The 20,650-nt window shown below is 37.0% G+C and overlaps 3 protein-coding genes across 3 annotated transcripts in view; 2 read left to right on the top strand and 1 right to left on the bottom strand.

Moving 5' to 3' along the window:
• The window catches only part of LOC109947841, a 21,848-nt gene continuing 5,327 nt past the window's right edge, over positions 4,130-20,650 (top strand). The window contains exons 1-2 of the mRNA XM_020559047.1: positions 4,130-4,163; positions 4,581-4,858. The gene's annotated coding sequence lies outside the window, so the exon portion shown is untranslated. The remainder of the gene's footprint in view (positions 4,164-4,580; positions 4,859-20,650) is intronic.
• LOC109948040 lies at positions 19,466-20,428 on the top strand. Its single transcript, XM_020559937.1, has one exon. The coding sequence runs from the start codon at positions 19,466-19,468 to the stop codon at positions 20,426-20,428; it is 963 nt and encodes a 320-aa protein (XP_020415526.1).
• Positions 20,548-20,650, bottom strand: part of LOC109948039 (DNA repair protein XRCC3 homolog) — a 2,576-nt gene continuing 2,473 nt past the window's right edge. The window contains exon 3 of the mRNA XM_020559936.1: positions 20,548-20,582. Within this exon, the coding sequence (XP_020415525.1) occupies positions 20,548-20,582 (35 nt within the window). The remainder of the gene's footprint in view (positions 20,583-20,650) is intronic.

The following is a 20,650-nucleotide window of genomic DNA, read 5'->3' as shown; positions in this document are numbered from 1 at the left end:
TAAGCAACCTCCTGCAGATTCAACATAAAACCACTCTTGGTCGCTACCTAGGCATACACAATATCATTTTTTGGAAAGATCATGTTAATGCCAAGATGATGATAGATAGAATTCGATCCAAATTTGCCGGCTAGAAGGCCCAAACTTTATCTAGGGCAGGGCGGCTCACTATAATCAAGGCTGGTGTTACGGGTATCCCCAACCACACTCTTTCGTGTTTCAAGTGCCCTAAAAAAGTCTGCAAGGAAATGAATTCCTGTTGTAGACGTTTCTTCTGGAGCAATAATTTTAAAGTCCCCCTTGTGGCCTGGAAAGACATCTGCTTGCCTCAAACTATGGGGGGCCTTGGGGTCAGATCTACTGCTCTCTTCAATAAAGCGGCTTGAGCGAAATTAGGTTGAATCTGCTTAACTGATTCTTCCAATTGGCAAGCTCAAATTATAGTGAAGAAGTATTTGAAGAAGGAGAGTTTTCTTGTGGTTGCTAAAAAGACTTCACATTCTTCGACTTGGAAAGCCATCCTTGAGGCGCGTTTTGTGCTTCACAGAGGTATAAGGTGGATTGTTGGTAATAGTCAATCCATTCCTTTCTAGACTGCTAATTGGGTATTTCCTTTTCCTTTGTTAGATCTAATTCATGTCTTCCTTAGAAATAATCATAATTTAAAGTGTTTGACTTTATTCAAAATCAGGTTTGGCATTATGATAAGCTCTCTCACGTGATTGATGATGATGTTATAGAAAACATTCTCACCATTCCTTTGCCCTTATCTCCTTTTCAGGATAAGCTAATCTGGGGGCCTACTCCTAATGGGAAATTCTCTATAAAATCTGCTTACAATTTACAATTATAGGATGAGCAAAGTCACCCAAAAGCTTCATTTTTGAAGAAAATGTGGGGTTTTAATTTTTTCCCCCCCCCCCCCCCCCCCCCCCCCCCCCAACCCCAAAGTCAAGCTTCTTTCGTAGTTAGAAGCCATCTTTACAAATGTTTACCAAATATCAATTCAGAATGCCTCTGTGTAAGAATCATATGAAGACTATTAACCACTTATTCTTTGAGTGTCAGTTTGCAGTGAATATCTGGAGATGCACGTATTTTTTCCCCAACTATGTTCAGTAGAATTTTGATGGCATTGAGTGGCTGACTTCACTACCTCATACAAAGGCTTCCGATGGCCCAAATGTTTTTTCCAAAGCTCTTATTCTCTGCTGGTAGATCTAGGAAGCCAGGAACAATTGTATTTTTAAAGACATCGATCCCCACCCAGTTAGAGTCCAAAATGTGGATGGTAGCATTGGGCTGGATTACTAGAAAATTAACTCTTGCCCTCCTCAAAAGTCTACTGGAAGGATTAACATCAAGTGGAAACCATCGCCTTTGGACTGGGTTAAAGTGAACTTTGATGGTTCGGTGTGTGGTAACTTGGCTGCTGCTGGTTTTGTGATTCGTGACTGGAATGGTAATGTTCATTTAGCTGGCGCTAAAAACTCCGATCAAGTTTCAATTACAGTTGCAGAGTGTTTGGCTCTTCGGGATGGCCTGGCTCATGCTATTCATAAGGGTTAGCGAAGGATCCTGGTGGAAGGTGACTCAAAACTCATCATTGATTGTGTTAACAATCTGGTTTCGGTTCCATGGAGCATAAGTCTCCTTGTGCAAGACATTCAAGTGCTTAGTTCTTATTGCGAGGAGATTTCTTTTCAGCACATTTTTCAGGAGGCTAACTTTACTGCTGATGTTGTTGCTAGCTTAGGCCATAGTCTTACTTTGTCCCGACTGTGGGATAGGGGTCTTCATTTAAGCTGTTCTGTTCCTTTTTATTTTGACTTGGTAGGGCCTGAATGACCACGTGGTTTCCGGTTGTAGTTCTTTTTTCCCTTATATAAAAAAATGCTACTTGATCCTCCAATGTAAGCTTGACATTTGTCTCTGTTTTCCTCTGTTATTTATACATCTTAATAAACCCCTATTCTCTATTTACTGATGAGTTCATAGAAAATCCTCAATTTGGTCTACTTTCTTATTTTTGGCTTCAGGGTTTTACCAGAATTGGCTTCTTCATACTTTTCCTGCCTTAATTTGATTTTACTTTTATCATTGAAGTATTGCGGTATCGGTTTATCTATAACCACTTCCCAAGTTTGCAAGAGGAGGTAATTAATTGCCACTGAAGTTCTTATTCAAGGTTTAATAGGATTGTTGTATAACTTCAATATAATTTAGAGGGAGGTAATTATTGCCTTGCGTAAGTGACACTCTGACACTAAAGCACCTTAACTGTGTTCTGTTCTTTCTTGCCACCACCTTAACTAAAGCTTTAAAAGGATTCACTAGAGCTTCAACATCACTTCATTTACTATTCAATAAAGCTTCATAATATTATTTTTATTTTTTTGACTATGAAGTCTTTATTAGTATTTTTATGAATTTTTTAAGATGAACTCAAAAGACGTAGAAAATGTCATATTGAGTTTGTAGAAATTTTTTGGTGTGTATTTTTATGCTATTTAATGAATTATTATGATTTTTGGAAGTTAAAGCATTCAAAAATAGTAATAAATGAAAGAGAATGACAAGTGGCAACACTTGAATGATGCGTCGTCAATGCTTCTAACGAGTGACATTCTCGCGTAGTGCCATGTGTCATGAGATGTTCATTTTTATGTCTTTACCTTAAAAAATTAACAAAAAAAAGTCAGAAAGTTACACTAAAATTTGTACAAACTTCTTGCAACATTATCTTCAACTACCATGCGAGAAAAATCCAAACTTGAATTTAGAAAATTTAAAGTAATATTGGAGGAAGAGTTGTAATACGGAAGAGTAATGATCTCCAACAAAGTGTTATTGTTAGTATAGAAGCAAACTTGACTTTGAGAAATTATTTGAGATTCATTATGATTTTTGGAAGTCAGTACACATGGCAGTGCCTGATGGGTGCATTGTTAGAGTTTCAAACAGGTGTTAGTATCTCATAACTCCACGTGTCATTAATGTTTCATTTTTATGAGTTTATCTTAAAAAATTCTTGAAAAACCATTAAAAAAAATCAGAAAAATACACCCCAAATTTGTACGAATTCCTTGCGACATGATCTTCAACTCTGATGCGTGAAAATTGAAATTTGGATTTGGAAAATTCGAAGTAATAATTGGAGGAAGAGTTATAGTGATGAAGACTAGTGATCTTAACTTAGTGTTATTGTTAGTATGGAACCAAATTTGAATTTGAGAAATTTTTTGAATTTTTGTCTTAGTTAAAATTATATTTTAAGTCTCACAAGATGTAGGAAATGTCGCAAGGAGTCCTGGGAATTTTTTGAGTCTCACACGGCCACGAGCCACTACACATGACTAAGGTCACCCGACTCTCCTCGTGACGAAAAACTCTACCACTTTAGCTATTGTTATATCATTATCAAGATCCAATTAAACTAACTTAGGCATCGGAGGGTCTTTGGCCAACACCCTCCGGGTGTAGTTTACTTACTCCTATTTGTTTTGTAAGGATCGAGAAAGAGAGAGAAGAAAGATCGAAAATAGAAGATTCAACCCACAAATATCCCCCGTGTGCAAAATTTTGCTCAAACTTAAATACTTATATCATATTATATGTATTATCACTTATATTTATAGTAAAATTATGGGAAATAGCCCTAAATGACACCCATTTCATAATTTTAATTAAAAATACCATCCCTTCCCAATTTTTGTACAACTACCACCTATAAATATAAAATTATTGTCCACTTATTGCTGATTTTTCACAAGTTCAGAAATTTTGGAGAGAAGAAGCTCACACAGCTCTCTCTCTCTCTCTCTTTCTCTCTCTGGCACAGCTCTCTTTCTCTTTGGTATCTGTCTATCACAGCTCTCTGTGTCTCTCTTGGCTCTCTCTATCTTGGCTCTCTCGCTCTTGGCTCTCTCGCTCTTGGCTCTCTCTCTTGGCTCTCTCGCTCTCTCTCTCTAGCACAACTCTCTGTCTCTCTCTTTGCTCTGTTTCTCATAGCGCAGGTATCTCTCTCTAGCTTCGTTATGTCCCTTTCTCCCCTATTCGATCTCTTGCTCTCTGTTTGGAATCGCGAACCCCTCCCTTTAGCTATGTCTTCTGAATAGCTGCTTGCAAGCTTGAAGCTCTAGTGGATTGCCGACCTCGAAAAGGTAGTGTTGATGGTTATTTTCTTAATATCAGTATTATGTGAAATGGGTTATAGTTTGATTGTTTGGGTTTGTGTTAAATTCGTTTTGGCTTTAATTTATTTGGGTTAGGTTTTGTTGAATATTCATGCTCATTCATCTGGGTTTGTACCAATTGCATTTAGATTGGTCTGGATATGTGAATCTTGAAACTTGGGATTTTCTATTTGATGTAGTAGATCTGTATAGTGTGATTCTGTTGTGTTCCTCTTATTTTACAGTCGTATTGCTGTTATATTGCCATAATATTGCCTATATATTGCTGTTATATTGTGGTTATATTGCCTATATATTGTGGTTATATTGTGGTTATATTGCTATTGTATTGTATGGTTATTGTGGTTATATTGTGTGAATGAAATGTTGTTTTGTCATGGTCAGAAATGGAGACAATTGTTATTCTCGTGTGCTACAATGGAAAATGGGTCACCTCGAAGAAGATGTGCAAATACGAAGGGGGTGACTCAAAAGGCTTAATAGTTCCACGTACCATCAAATTTGCTGAACTGTTGGACCGTGTGCATCAGATTGGTAATACAAACAGCAGGGAAGACAAGGTTTGCTTAAAATTCTCAGTTTTGGTGGCCTCGAATGAGTGGAAGCACATAAAGATTGAGGACGATGATGATGTCAATTTTTTTATGAAGTACAATTCCGAGGGAACACCTTCAAAACTAGCTCCCTTACTCGTGAGTATAGAAGATAAAGGACTGACAAATGATGTAGTTCATAGTATGCATATCACGACAGATAGTAGTCGGATGGGTCATTCTTCAGTTGCCATTGTTGAAAGCAATGAAGTAACTTGGAATAATACAAATGTCACTGATTTGGGAGGTGAAGTAGGGACAGATTTTATGGATATGATTGATTTTAGCGAGGTGGAGGAGATGCATGGTGGTGATAATGGTACTGAAAGAAATGAAGTGTCAGTGTACTCTGCCCCTCCTAATTTGGGGTGCTTGAACACAGCTGCCCAGTTGCCAAAAATGCGTTTAGGAGGAGAATCTGAACCCACTCGTCAACATTATTGGAGTCAAATGGGTGAACAAAATCGGTATAATGCAGTCGGTGTAAATGATGAAGAACCATATTTGGACAGCGGGTTTTCACGAAGCGATTGGAATCCGAAAATTACAGTTGGGCAAATTTTCTCTAGTAAGAAAGCATTGTTGACAGAGTTACGGTTGACGGCATTAAGAGGCCACTTTGAATTTAAGGTGCAATTCTCTTGCACTAAGAGGTTGCTTGTGGTTTGTTGTCAACGTCCATGCCCATGGCGGGTCCGAGCATCGAGAATTGGAGAATACAGCTTCATGATTGTGAGGTGTGCAACTGTCCATGAATGTGATTTGAGGTTCGTAAGTGACAAGCATCGTCAAGCAACCGCAGCACTTGTAGCCACTTCACTTAAAAGGAAGTTGAAGGATTGTCGGACAATATACACACCAAGTGACATTATGAGAGATGTGAAACACAACTTTGGTTGCACCATCCATTATTCGAAAGCTTGGAAAGCAAGGGAGTTAGCTCTATTGTCCATTAGAGGATCAGCGGAGGAGGCATATTATATCCTTCACTACTACAAAAAAGCAAAAAGACGACGGTAAATCACCGTCGTGTATTCGATTTTTCAATGGTCGTGGAATCCACCGTCATCTTTTCCCTCATATACCACGACGCTAAATCACCGTCGTTGTTAAAATATATAACGTCATCAACAAATACAAAACGACGTCTTTGTACTGCAAAAAGATCTAAAAAAGCAGTCGAGGATGAGAATAGACGACCAACTCTCTAAAAAAACCGTCGTTAAAAAGGAAAAATATGACACATATTAAGAGAACAAGGCCGCAAGATAGACATACAACGACGGAAATAAAAAAACGACGCCGTTAAATATCATTTTCACGACAATAAAAAATTTGACGTCTTTAAATACATTAGAAGACGACGTTATTGATACCTACTACGTCGCATATATAAAAACAGCCGTCGTAAAATTAATTTTCCACTTCGATTTTTCGATAAAAGATGACGTGGAAATAGTTGTCAGTGTCATTATTTATGACGTATGTATTTATTGAGTAGACGTTGAAAAACGAAACAACGTCGGTTACAAATATATGAGAGTCGTATTACAAAATTTATACGTCATATTTTCAGAAACAAACAACGACGATAAATATTAGACGTTGTTAAATAAAACAACGTCGGAAAACAATAAAAACAGACGTGTTTAGTCTGCTAAAGTTCTAGAAAATAGTCGAGGATGAGAATAGACGACCAACTCAAACAAATCACCGTCGTTAAAAAGGAAAAATATGACACATGTTAAAAGAAAAAGGCCGCAAGATATACATACAAAGACGACAACTAAAATTTTACGCCGTTAAATATAATTTACACGACAAGAAAAAATATGACGTCTTTAAATACATGAGAAGACGACGTTATTGAAATATACTACGTCTCTTATTTACAAACAACCGTCGTGAAATAAATTTTCCACTTCGATTTTTCTAAAAAAGATGACGTGGAAATAGTTGTCAGTGTCATTATTTACGACGTATGTATTTATACAGTTGACGTTGAAATGCGAAACAACGTCGGTGGCATTTATATAGTCGACGTTGTATTTATATCTATCATCATTACTCACGACGCACTTAATAATATAGACGACGTTGAACTTCTAAACAACGTCGGTTCCAAATAAATGAGAGCCGTATTACAGAACATATAGACGGCGTTGATTATGATGAGAGCCGTATTACAAATAACGTCGTTTAATTGTTATTAGACGGCGGTTATAATGAATTTCCGTCGGAATTCATTTCGTTCCTCTTCGTTTATAAAAGAACTTGCGACGTGGAAAATGTATGATGACGTCGTATTTTTTAACGTTCAGATTATATATCTCGTTTTTTAGACGTCGGTATTATGGGATTGGAGTCGTGTTATTTTGAATTACATGGCGGTTCTTAATCCTTCCCCGACGTGATATCCTGAATAATTGCTTCACAATTGCGTCGTGGTTCTTCATTGTTACGTTGCTTTAAGACGTCGGTAAATATGCTGAATAACTGGTTCACAATAACGTCGTGTTTTATTTGAACGTAGAAAGTGAAGAAATCACATTACAATATATTACAAAATTAATGTCATACACTGCCAATTACATAAGCATCATTCAATCCATATATCTTCACACCCATCTCGAATATTTTGACCGCCTAACTCACCCACCAGTTCATCAAATGTGTCAACATTTGGCATCCCTCTAGTAAATGGCTCACACTCAATTATCACATCACCTAAGACTTCATCACCAATAACATCATTATATTCTCTATTAGGCATTGATAACACTACCGACCAACCACGATGCATCGGGCCGTCAACAAAAAATATTTGTTTGACTTGAGAAGCCAAAACAAATTGGTCATTCCTATGTCCAGTTTTACTCAAATCTACAAGGGTAAATCCAAGTTCGTCGACTACAAGACCAGAACTATCTATCCAATCACACCTAAAGACTGGGATTGTAAACTTTTGGTAGTCAAGGTCCCAAATTTCTTGAATGACACCATAGAAACCCATATTTGAGAGAATTGGGTTTTTATCCTTGGCACTAGCAACTTGCATGGTATGTGCAAGTAAATAAACTCCACTATTTTGAGTTGTCCGCACATCATCTTGTGCCTTGATATTGAATTTAATACCTTTAATAAGATAGCTCCTATATAATGGCACTGACATGTTTGGACCAGCTGCTAGCCACCTTAAATTTTCTGATACGCCATGATTGTCTTCCTCAAGTTCACTTTGAACCTGCAAATTAATCATATCTTAATTCAATCTAACATATAAATAAGAAGAAAATTAAAAGAGAAATATGTTATTCAACAATATATACCTTGAAGCGTAGCCATTGAATGAAAGTGCTATTGTGCTTATCCTGCAGCCACTTTGTTCTCTTTCTAAATTTTGGATAAGCACTCTTGATGTGAATCATATGTTGCCTACATGACACGAAAAATTCAAGCATTACGGTCCTAAATATAGAAGATAAACATAAGAAATAATTTAAAATGGAAACTTAAAGAATAAAGCTCATACGTACTCGATATAAGGTAGGACTTCCTCCGTATTCTCCAAGACATATAGATGTGCTTGATTCAACAGGTCCTGATCAACTACGCTCACTGTGCAACCTGATAATGGCTTTGAAAGTCCCATCTTTTGGCTTGAAGGCACTCCAACTGTACTAACATCAGATAAATGCTGAGTACAACACTCTACCGCTTCTTCAGCTATATACCGCTCAGCAATGCAACCTTCGGGACGAGTACGATTCTGAACATACCCCTTCAGCACTTTCATATATCTTTCAAACGGATACATCCACCTAAAATATACTGGCCCACATAGACGAACTTCTCTGACAAGATGTACTACTAGATGAACCATGATATCAAAGAATGAAGGGGGAAAGTACTTCTCAAGCAAACACAGAGTAACTACTACATCTTCTTCCAACTTATCTAGCTTGGAAACATCAACAGTCTTTGCACATATAGCATTGAAGAAGAAGCACAAACGAGTTATTGCATACCTTGCAGGCTTCTCCAAAACAGAACGAATTGCCACAGGGAGCAATTGTTGCATTAAGGTATGACAATCATGTGATTTAAGGCCAAGAAGTCTTGAATCTTGTAAAGATACAAGATTTTTAATATTTGAAGAATAACCTTCAGGGACCTTCATACCATAGAAAGAATTGCAAACCTCTCTCTTCTCTGCTCTTGACAAATTCCAAGGCCCAGGAGGCAAACGAGTACGTCTTTCTCCATACTCGGGTTGCAAATCAGTTTTGACCCCCATGTTCAATAAATCTAATCGAGCAGCAATCCCATCTTTATTTTTTCCAGGGATCTCCAGCAATGTACCAATGATACTATCGCAAACATTCTTCTCAATGTGCATAACATCTAGGGCATGCCTTACAGGAAGGTATTTCCAATACTCGAGATCAAAGAATATTGATTTCTTCTTCCAACAAACTCTGTCACCATTTTCAACCATATGCAGCACTTCTTCTCCGGTTAATGGCTCGGGAGGTATGCCATATTCAGGTTTCCCATTAAAAGCTGCACGTTGCCTCCTATATGGATGATTGATTGGTAACCATTTTCTATGCCCAATGTAACAAATTTTGTGGCCATTTTTCAACCTGTGACTAGGTGTATCATCGCCGCATATTGGACAAGCTTTATATCCTTTAACAACACAACCAGATAAGTTTCCATAGGCGGGGAAATCATTAATTGTCCACATTAATGCAGCTCTGAGTGTAAAGTATTCTCCATTATGTGCATCATACACTCCTCTAATCCCAACCCACAAGGATTTTAAATCATCAATCAAAGGCTCCAAGTAGACGTCTATATCATTTCCGGGTTGTTTAGGACCGGAAATCAATAAGGTTAACATCATGAACTTTCGTTTCATGCACAGCCATGGAGGGAGATTATATGTAACTAAGATAACCGGCCAACAACTATATCTGCTACTTAGAGAACTGTGGGGATTGAATCCATCAGATGAAAGAGCCAATCTCAAGTTTCTCGGCTCATTACCAAACTCAGGCCATTTATCATCAAGAAGTTTCCAAGACGGGGAATCCGCCGGATGAGACATCTGACCGTCAATTGATTTTCTAGCAGCATGCCACCAAGTCAAACTCTTAGCTGTCTCATGTGATTGAAACATCCTTTTAAACCTTGGAATTGGGGGAAAATACCACACCACCTTCGCTGGCACACCCTCTTTCAAGATTGAATCTTTGCCTTCCTTCCACCTTGAGATACCACAAGTAGGACAATTAGTTGAATCCTCATACTCCTTCCTATACAAGATGCAATCATTGGGGCATGCGTGCATTTTCTCATAACTCAGCCCCAATGCACACAAAGTCTTTTTAGCCTCATACATGGAGGTTGGTATTGTATTTCCTTCTGGAAGCAAATTGCCTTGAAGTATCAATAATTCTATAAAACAGACATCACTCATCCCATGTTTTGCCTTCAAATTATACAACTTCACTAATGCCGATAACTTCGTGTACTTTCTACAACCAGGGTACACTGGTTGATCTCCATCCCCAATCACATTGGCAAACTCATACGGATCCGAACCAAAATCACCAAAATCATTATCATCCATATCAATTTCTTCAGACACAAAACTGTACCTACTATGGCCATCATCTTCTTCAACATTTCTACTAGCATTAGTAGTTGCTTCCCAAGGTTCTCCGTGAAATGTCCAATTCTTATAGCTTTGGTCAATTCCATTAAAGTATAAGTGATCCCTTATAATTCCAACCCCAAACAACTTCAAATTAACACATTTAACACATGGACAACGGATATGTGTTGTAGTTAGAAGATTTTCTACAGCAAAGTTCAAAAATGCTTCCACCCCAAATTCATATGCCTTCGATCTTCTATCCGAGTGCATCCATGACTTATCCATCTCCGACACTATAACCTATTATCTATAATAAAGTGAAAATACAGGCAATGACCATCACTATAGCAGATTATACAATGATCTAATCGCAAGTAATACACAACAGAGACGACGGGTTTTAAACAAAAACAGACGTATTTGGCATATGTAGACGACGGATTTTCAACAGACGTCGTCTATTATAAGTAATACAAACGACGGTTTATGAAAAAACCGTCGTGTATAAGTAATACAACGACGGTAGTTTAAAAAAACCGTCGTGTAATCGTCGTCGTAAGCCTTAAAATTCGTCGTGTCTCAGTTTATTTTCAAGAACACAAAACCCATTAAGAACACAACATATATATGAAACCGAGCAAGAAACCAACATATACATGAAACCAAGCATGAAAACAATAAATCCATTCCCAATTCAACATAACATAGGGTGATTAAAAGATACGACAAAATTAAATCCATTCCCAATTCAACATAACAGATAATGTAATCCATGAACCCATTAAATAGAAAATCCATGAACCTATACCTATAAGCACATTATTAACAGATCGCAAAGCATACACATAAAACCCTTTAACAAAACAACCTAATATTATTCAATGAATTTACAAGGGGAAGATAGGGTTTATACTTACAGGTTGGACGAGCTCACAGATTCGACGGAGCCTGGAGAGTGCAACTTTTAATTAGAGCAGAAGTGAGAGAGCGAAATGTTATGTCGCGCGAAATCTCAAAAATTTAAGGTTTCAGGGTTCGAAGTATAAGAATAAGAGCCGAATCTAAAAAAATTTAGGTCGCGCGAAAATTTTTAGAGTTCGCGCGTTTTAAAACGTCGAAAGAAAAACCAAGGCGAAAGTTCTACACGTACCGACGTAAATTTAATATTCCACGACGGAAACTTCATTTTTCGGATTAAGAACGTAAGGCCGTTCATTTTGAAGCTTCATTTTTCGGATTAATTTTAAATTTATTTTGAATTTTTTATATAACGACGACTGAAAAACCACGTCGGTGTTAAGAAATTAAAGACGTTGTAAATTATATAAACTGACTTACATATTAAAATGACGTCGTTTAAAGCGTAAACCATGTCGTATGTTTTTCTGTACGACGTAAAATATGTATTCCACGACGCAACCACCGTCGTTAAAAATTAATACCCTAAACCCATAAAACTAAATTATACAATTTAAAAAATTAAGTTTATAAAAGGTTTTATGGTTTTAAAGCCTAACATATACCCTAGACTACCCAAAAATTATACTTTAAAAATAAACCCCAATAAATAACAACCCTAATCTCTAAACCCTAGACTCTAAACCCTAAACCATAAAACTAGAAGTGATTTTATGACTCATCAAAACAATTTTGTTTTGGATGGTCATTTTAAATTTTTGTTATTCAAAATGAATTTTTTCAAGGTTTATGTGGAAGAAAATATATCAATGACTTCATAGGAGTTGACTTTTCAATTTTCTGATTTATTTTAAATTTATTTTGAATATTTTGATATAAAAATAATAAAATATTCTTACCACAACAACAAACCACGTCGGTGTTAATAAATTGTAGACGTTGTAAATTGTAATAGACTACTAAGTCGTTAAAATGACGTCGTTAAAATGAGAAACCATGGCGGCTATTTAACTATACGACGTAAAATATATATATCAACGACTTAACCGCTGTCGTTACATAAACGTCGTCGATGATACCCTGAACCCTTAAGAAATTGAAGATGTTGTAAACCATAAACGACTCAATTGTTCAAAGAACGTCGTCTAACTATATTTTTACGTCGTATTTGTTTAAAACACGAAACAACAAAATACGATGGTTTGTGACTTTATTAGGTCGTTGAAAAAGTATTACACGTCGGTTAAGCAATTTGTATGTTTGTTTTTTTTTTAATTTAAGAAAACCTCAACAAATTTTTACATTACATATTATAGAGAAAATTTGTACATTATACATAAATATCAAGTGTTCAATAATTGCCCTGTTTAATAATTTGGAAAACAAACTCTGCCCATTCATTCCGGACTTCATCAATGGCTTCTTGGGGGTATGAAGCTTCCTGGTTTCCCTTGGCATACTGCATAAACAATGACTATTAGGGTTTATAAATAAAAAGAAATTCAATCACAGACGACGATATTTTTCATAACCGACGTAGTATATCCATTCAACGACGTTAATTTTACATGACCGTCGTTGATAATACAAAAAACGACGTGAAATGTATGAAGGTAATTTCTTCTTACCTTATTCTCAAACCCCAAGGAAGGATCCATGATGATGTCCCTCATGAAGCGCATCACATAATACCCGCATTCGACATTGCTGGGTTGCTTTGGTGTGCTTGAGAGAGTTTTCCAAATTACATTTTTACGTCCTGCTCGGCCTATGTGGGTATTATATATTTTTAAAGCACTGTTCACGATGTTTTTCGCCTCTTCGTCGACCACACGATGACCTGGCAGAGGATTCAGAAAATAGACGGTCTCCTTCTTTGCTCTTACAATCAGCAAGATCCAATGACGGCTGCACAAAATTAATATAAAAACGACGGTTATTTACAAAAACGACGTATTATAGTATTTCACACGACGAAATAAAGTAGATAACGACGACATTATATATTTATCACGACGATAAATAAATACCGACGTGGTTAGTAGTTTCAAACGACTAAATAAAATAAAACACCGACGTGGTTAGTTTATAAGCTGTCATTTATTGAAAATCATAAAAACAAAATCCTAAGGAGACTAACCCTGGATTGTAAGGCATCATGAAAAGCTGTTCACCGTCTGTCTTCTGAAGTCGAGCTGCTACCAGTCGTGATCTTTCAGTTATTGTGCCAGAGTTGGCACTAACTGTAGCAGGGTCAATAAAGCCAACCATGCTGCACATATTGGCTTGTTTCAAAACATCGTGTAAGTACCTAAATACATAAAATAATATAAACAAGTCAGCACAAACAAACACGACGGTTATGTATAAAAAAACGATGTATTATAATATTTCACACGACGTACTGAAATAGATGAGGACGTTATAATATATTTATCACGACGGTAGTTAGTTAAGACGACGTGGTTAGTTAGTTAAGACGACGCAATATATAAACCAACGAGGTATTATTTTAGAAGTACAAACCTCATATATACAGCCAATACAGTAGCTCAAATTTCTTCCATGCCTGCAAATTGTGTAATATCTTCAGGCAGGAGGAAGGTATCGCGCTCACCACCAAACACCTCCTTATCAATTGTAAATTGGAGTGTCTTATCCTCAGGCAGGAGTGTCGTTTCCACAAAACGACAAAGGGTTTTTAAAGAAGATGGCGCCTCCATATTTGAATAAGCACCAACTTCAATAACCTGTTTAAAGAAATAAAAAAAATGACGTGGTAATTCAATAAAGACGACGGTTTAAGTAATAAAACGTCGTCTTAAAAGTATTTAAACGACGGTGAAAAAACTGTCGTGGTAATTCAATAAAGACGACGGTTTTATGAATAAAGCGTCGTCTGAAACCATTTAAACGACGGTGCAAAAACCGTCGTTTAAATATTTTATTACGTCTTAAAAAAATTCCGCCGTCTAAGTTTTAAACAAACGACGGATTAAATAAAAATATCGACGTCTGAAATTTTGAAAAACAAATAAAAAAGGCAAAGTTATGTGAACATACCTTGTCGTCATGCTTTTCTTCATCTTCTTTCTCCTTTTCTTCTTCCTTCTCTTCATCTCTTTTTTCTTCTTCCTTCTCTTCATCTGGCTGATGTTTCCCCATTTTGGCAGTATCATCCTCCAAATGTAGGGATCTCACATCACCTCCAGAGCAGCTAGCTTTGTCAGACATTGGATTTTTGGGGCTTTGGCTAATTCTTGGTTTAAGCATGCTTGGATCAAAATTGGGAATTAATTGGGAAAGCTGACTCAGGAAATGCTCCCTCTCAGCCTCTACCAATTGTTTTGTCCTAGCCTCCATCCTTAAGGCCTTTTCCCTTGCCTTAGCCTCCATCTTTTTAGTCTCTTCTTGAAGGAGAACTCTTAAACTGTCCTTCAAACGGTCGTCAAAGCTCACCCTCTGTGGTTTGGGCAAATTGAAATATTGCCTTGGGGAAACACCAGCACCAACTCCCCTTAGTCTGCCTGGATGCTCGGGGCCCAAAGCCATGGTCAGCACATCATTGCTGCCATCTACTCTGACTTTGCCTTCCGAGACTTGTTTCTGCAATTCATCCTAAAAAAAGATAAACAAAAAAACACACGACGGTTATTTATGTACAAACGACGTATTATATAATTTCACACGACGCAATAACGTATAAACCGACGTTATTATAACTTATCACGACGGTAGTTATACCGACGTGGTTATTTATTTAAAACGACGAAATGAATAAACAACCGACGTCTTATGCTATAATTAAAGATAACAGAGTAGTGATTCCTATTTAGACCGTTAACGACGTTTTTAAAAAATTTTCGACATGGTAATATCATTCACACGACGCGAAAATGAACCACCGACGTCTTATGCTATAATTACAGAAAACATAGTAGTGATTCCTATTTAGACCTTTAACGACGTTTTTAAAAACTTTTCGACATGGTAATATCATTCACACGACGAAAAATATAACATACGACGTAATAAGAATAATTCACAGTTTAATAAAAATTTAAAACAGAGTGATAGTAGGCTTACTATTAATTTTGCTTTCTCTGCCACCTTTGGATCAGGGATGTTACCATGTTTGTCCTGTCTAGCTCTCTTCCATAAGGTAGATCGATCAATTTCTACCCCAGGCATGGTTTCCTCCAATTGATCCTCCAATCGAGCATATCCTTTTCGAGACAATCGATGATTGTACTCGAGTTTCTCCCTAATCTGTGCATGTTGAGAATGCACAGACTCAAAATCTTTGGATAGCCTTGAAGCTACAAAGGCATCCCATTGTGCTTTCTCTATGAATTTATATGTTTCAGGGGGTTGGCTTAATTTCTCCCTGTCATTGGTGTATGGAAGGATATAATGCCTCGTTAGTGTAGACTTGAAATCCTTCCATTTCTTGGAAGCAGAAGCTAAAACAGAGGTCTTGCCCCCTTGGCCTACGACAAAAGCCATGTCAACTGCTTCCCAAATCTGCTCCTTTATATCCTTGGGGATTTGGGACCATTTCTTGTCCACAAGTGGGATCCTGGAGCGTGCCAACACACCAATATACGACTGCATCTCAATATGTGCTTGGCCAACACCTTTCCCCCTTTTATTGTACTCAACAATTGGCCTCAGTTTCTGAAGCTTTCTCTTCACAACACGAGGCATTGTGCTCATACCTCTACCAGTCTTTGAATCATCTGAGATTGTTGTCTGGCTGGTTTGTTCTGTCTCAGCAGATGATGAAGCAAACTTCATCTTCTTCGAAGACTTCATCTCCTTCGAAGACTTGTCTTGAGGAGCTACCATTCCAAGCTTCTTGGAGCCAGAATCCTTAGTTTGTTGTTGAGAAACCATTTTAACAGACAAAACTGCAAGTGAAAATATTTCAGGAAAACATTAAGAACACAAACGACGGTATTAAAAAAATACGACGTATGATATGATTTTAGACGACGCAATGAAATAATCTCAGACGTAATAAATGTTTAAAACCATTATTTATATAACGTCGTGGTATATATGTTCACACGACGTCAATAGTAATACACCGTCGTGGTAAACTATTATTTATATAACGTCGTGGTATTTATGTTCATACGACGTCAATAGTAATACACCGTCGTGGTATTAACATTCACACGACGTAAAACAATAAGATATTTTGTCGTCTATATTAGATACCAACCCTAGTTTCTTTTTCTTTATATTTTATCAAATAAGGGAAAAACAAAAACCATTGTTCAGCGAAATCAAACCTGCAATTAAACAAGCATATAAAAAAATACTATTATTTTAAAAACAACTTTGTCAATTTTCAGACGACGCTAAACAACTGACGAACCGTCGTGGTCTACCGTCGTCTTATTTAGTTGATGTAGTTGTCTTCAAAGTTGGAAACTTTCTCTCTTTGTCTGTATATTTTATCAAACTTGGAAAGAAGTAAAATGATTTTGGCCAGAAAAAAGGTAAAAAGATTTTTCAAACAAAAAACGTATGAGCATGCAAAACAGTAACCAAAATAGTGAAAATGAAAGCTTACCTTTTGCGTGCAATGAAAGCAAGAGGAAGATGATCGATGTTTAAGTTCAGAGACGACGAAGAAGACGAGAGGAAGACGATGAGAAACTCTGACAATGCTCTGACAAGGAAAAAAGACGAAAAGGTTTCTCTGGGAGATTGAAATTTTTAATCGGGTTTGGAAACAGTGCATGTGTAAGTCGAAAAGTTGCTTACATATAAAACCATTTCAAAAAAATAATACGGCGGTTACATTTAACTACGTCGTTTTTAACTAACACGACGCAATATTTTTCGTTCGACGTGGAATCATTTCATTTAACGTCGTTAGGTTTAATATAACCGACGTGGATTTTAATTTTTAAATTATGAATAGAATTTTTTTTCCCGTGACCTTTCAGTTTATTTTTCAATTACAGTGCGTTATAAATAGAGTTTTTTTTCCGGAGGAAATTTAAAACGAAGGAAATTAATAGTATGCAATATGTAAAGTTTCTTTTTTGGATGACAGATTTAAATAAAATAAGAATATAAAAACAACAAATGTGTAAGTCAAGTAGACGAAAAGTTGCTTACATATAAAACCATTTCAAAAAAATAATACGGCGGTTACATATAACTACGACGTATAAATTACAAAATACGACGGTACATTTAACTTCGGACGTGGTAAATAAATACGACAGTAGTTTGTAGGTACCGTCGTAGTAAACTCAAAAATTAAAGTACATAAGTAATAACTCGCGTCGTGGTATATTATTTAACACGTCGTTTTTATTAATTTACCGACGTGGATTTCTGTAATATACGTCGATCATACCGACGTTGATTTTACAATTTAAACGGCGGTTTTTTTGTAAGGACCGCCGTTGGTTTTAAAAATTTATTCTATAAATTTGTCGCTTTCATTCATTTTCGGTTTACATTTAAGGTTCCAAGTTCTTCCTCTCTCAGTCTCTCATGTCTCAAAGACAATAATTTGGATGTTTTCTCAAAGAGAAATTGAGCTTACTCGCATCAAATATATGTCCTTGATCAAGCCTGATAGGACACTTAGTGCTTCTGAATACTCCTTGCTTTCCATCAAAAGAGATGCAAGCCTGGCCTCCACTCGCTGTCGAAGGAAAGTTCGCTTCTCAGGGAAATCTGAAGATCAGATGTGCCTGATCCTCTGCTTGATTTTCTTGCCTAAGAAGATCGTCGGATTTATTGTGATAGCCTCTTCCTTTATCCGTAGAGCTTCAGAAGAAGAAGATGGGTTTCAAGAATGCGATAAAGAATAGAAATGGCTTCAGATGGCCTCTAAAGCATGAGCAATTGAATCAGTAGTTTCTGGGAGATATGATGAAGACATTGTCAATGCTTTGAACTACACAAGTCCTGCAGAAAGATATGTTAAAGAAACTGAAACAACGGCGGTTTTCTGTTCTACCGTCGTCTTTTCTCGTCGTCTATATTAAGTTAAGATGGCGGTAGATTTATAATTACCGACGTAGATTATTTTGTTAAACGTCGTTAAGTGTACTACAACCGACGTGGATTTTAATTTTAAATTATAAATAGAGTTTTTTTTCCCGTATTCTTTCAGTTTTAGTTTTCAATTCCAAAGCGTGATAAATAGATTTTTCTTTCTCGAGGAAATTTAAAATGAGGGAAATTAATGTTCTAGAATTTGTAAACTAACACGACGCAATATTTGCAAATCTGTGTCATCTGTTAAGATTATGATGTGAAACAGAGTTCCATCTGGTAAGATTTCGTAACCCTTGGGATCTCAGACAAAACTGATTATGTCGGCGGTGTTCTATATAAACCGTCGTGGTTATTTCAATTCTTGTCATTAAGTAGATCTACCGACGTAGGATAAGAAAATCAAAGAAAAAAATTGTTAACAAAAATTCTTATTAAGACGACCGTTAAAATTAAAGGTACGACGTATAAAATGAATAAATACGACGATAAATTTTATTGTACGATTTAAAGATAACGTCGTAGAACTATACGAGAATGACGTCGATATATTTATATTTTCCGTCGTTGTAAATTAATTTAATACGGCGATATTTTGTATTTTAAAGCCGTGGATTTGTTTGTAATTATACGGCGTCTTATACGAAAACCTCGTCGTTTTATTTTATGAGTAAAAACGGCAGTTTTTATTGAAATCGTCGTCTTTACTTTCTACGTCGGTCGATTCATAACTTCTGCCGTTCTTTGTTGGCATTGATTTTACACTGCGGAAATCTGTTTCAAATAGACGTCGGTTGTTTAATTATGTACGTCGTTGTTTTTGAACAGCCATTTGAAACTCCATTTTTTAGTTGGCTAAGGTTGTATTACACGACGGTGTTTTTAGAACCGTCGTCTTTTTATAAACCACGACGGTGTTCACTTAGACCGTCGTTGTTTTCTGGTCGTCTTTTTCACTTTTTGTAGTAGTGCTTCCAGCTTATTGCTATGAATTGGAGCGTATGAATCCCGGCACAAAAACACACATCCGAACTGATGAGAACAATCACTTTGTGTATTTATTTATGGCGGTTGGCGCATGTATTAGAGGGTTCCGTTCTTCCATGCGCCCAGTGATAGCCGTGGATGCCACTCATTTAAAATCCAAGTACAAGGGTGTTGTGTTTGTTGCAAATGCATTTGATGGTAATCGAAATATATATCCTCTTGCTTTTGGGATCGGGGATTTGGAGACGGATGCATCATGGCATTGGTTTTTCACTAAACTTCATGAAGCCATTGGTGAGTGTCCCAATCTTGTTATTATTTCTGATCGCAATGTTAGCATAGAGAATGTGTGGAACAAAATTTTTCCAACTGCACAACATGGCATATGCTTTTATCATATGAAGGGGAACATGAAACGCACTTGCAAGTTGAAAAAGCGTGATCACATACTTATGCACTTTGAGAAGGCTGCGAAATCTTATTCCATTGCTGAATTTGATTGTCATTTTCGCAAGATCAAGCGAAAGGAACATGTTGCTCAATATCTTGAAGAGGCAGGGTTACATAAGTGGTCTAGAGCTCACATGGATGGACGCCGCTACAATGTAATGACAACAAATATTGCGGAGTCAATCAACTCAGTCCTTAGGTTTGCAAGAATGCTGCCAGTGGTTCATTTGCTAGGGGAAATTGTTAATCTCCTTGTGAAATGGTTCACCGAACGTCGTGAGTTGGCTTTGAATTGCACAACAACATTGTGCCCCAATTTTGGAGAGAAGAAGTTGAGGAACAGGTTGGAGGATGCTGCAAGGATGAATGTGGTTAAAGTTAATAATGCACAGTATAATGTTTTGGACGGTGATATGGACGGCCTTGTAGATTTGACGAACAACAGTTGTAGTTGTAGAAAGTTTCAGCTTGAGCAACTACCTTGCAAGCATGTAGTTGCAGTTTGCCGCTTCTTGAAAGTAAGTATATACACAAAGGCTTCTAGTATTACACTCGGAAACCTGGATGGATGTGGATGCTTATTCGGATAGCATCTACCCGTACACCTCACGGAATGAGTTGTGCTGCCTCCCATGGCAAGGGTCATGCCAGCAGACGAAAGAAGTTAAGAATTCCCTCGCAAGGAGAGGGCACCATTAGAAGAAAGTGCTCAAGGTGCGGTTCTGCAGGCCACAATAAAAGCACCTGTAAAAGCAATATTCCATTGCGCAATGTAGCTTAGACAATATGATTTGTGTTGCTTTAGTAGGTCA

This window comes from Prunus persica, chromosome G3, assembly GCF_000346465.2.
Source record: "Prunus persica cultivar Lovell chromosome G3, Prunus_persica_NCBIv2, whole genome shotgun sequence".
Classification (NCBI taxonomy): domain Eukaryota; kingdom Viridiplantae; phylum Streptophyta; class Magnoliopsida; order Rosales; family Rosaceae; genus Prunus; species Prunus persica.
This window is presented reverse-complemented; position numbering and strand designations above follow the sequence as displayed.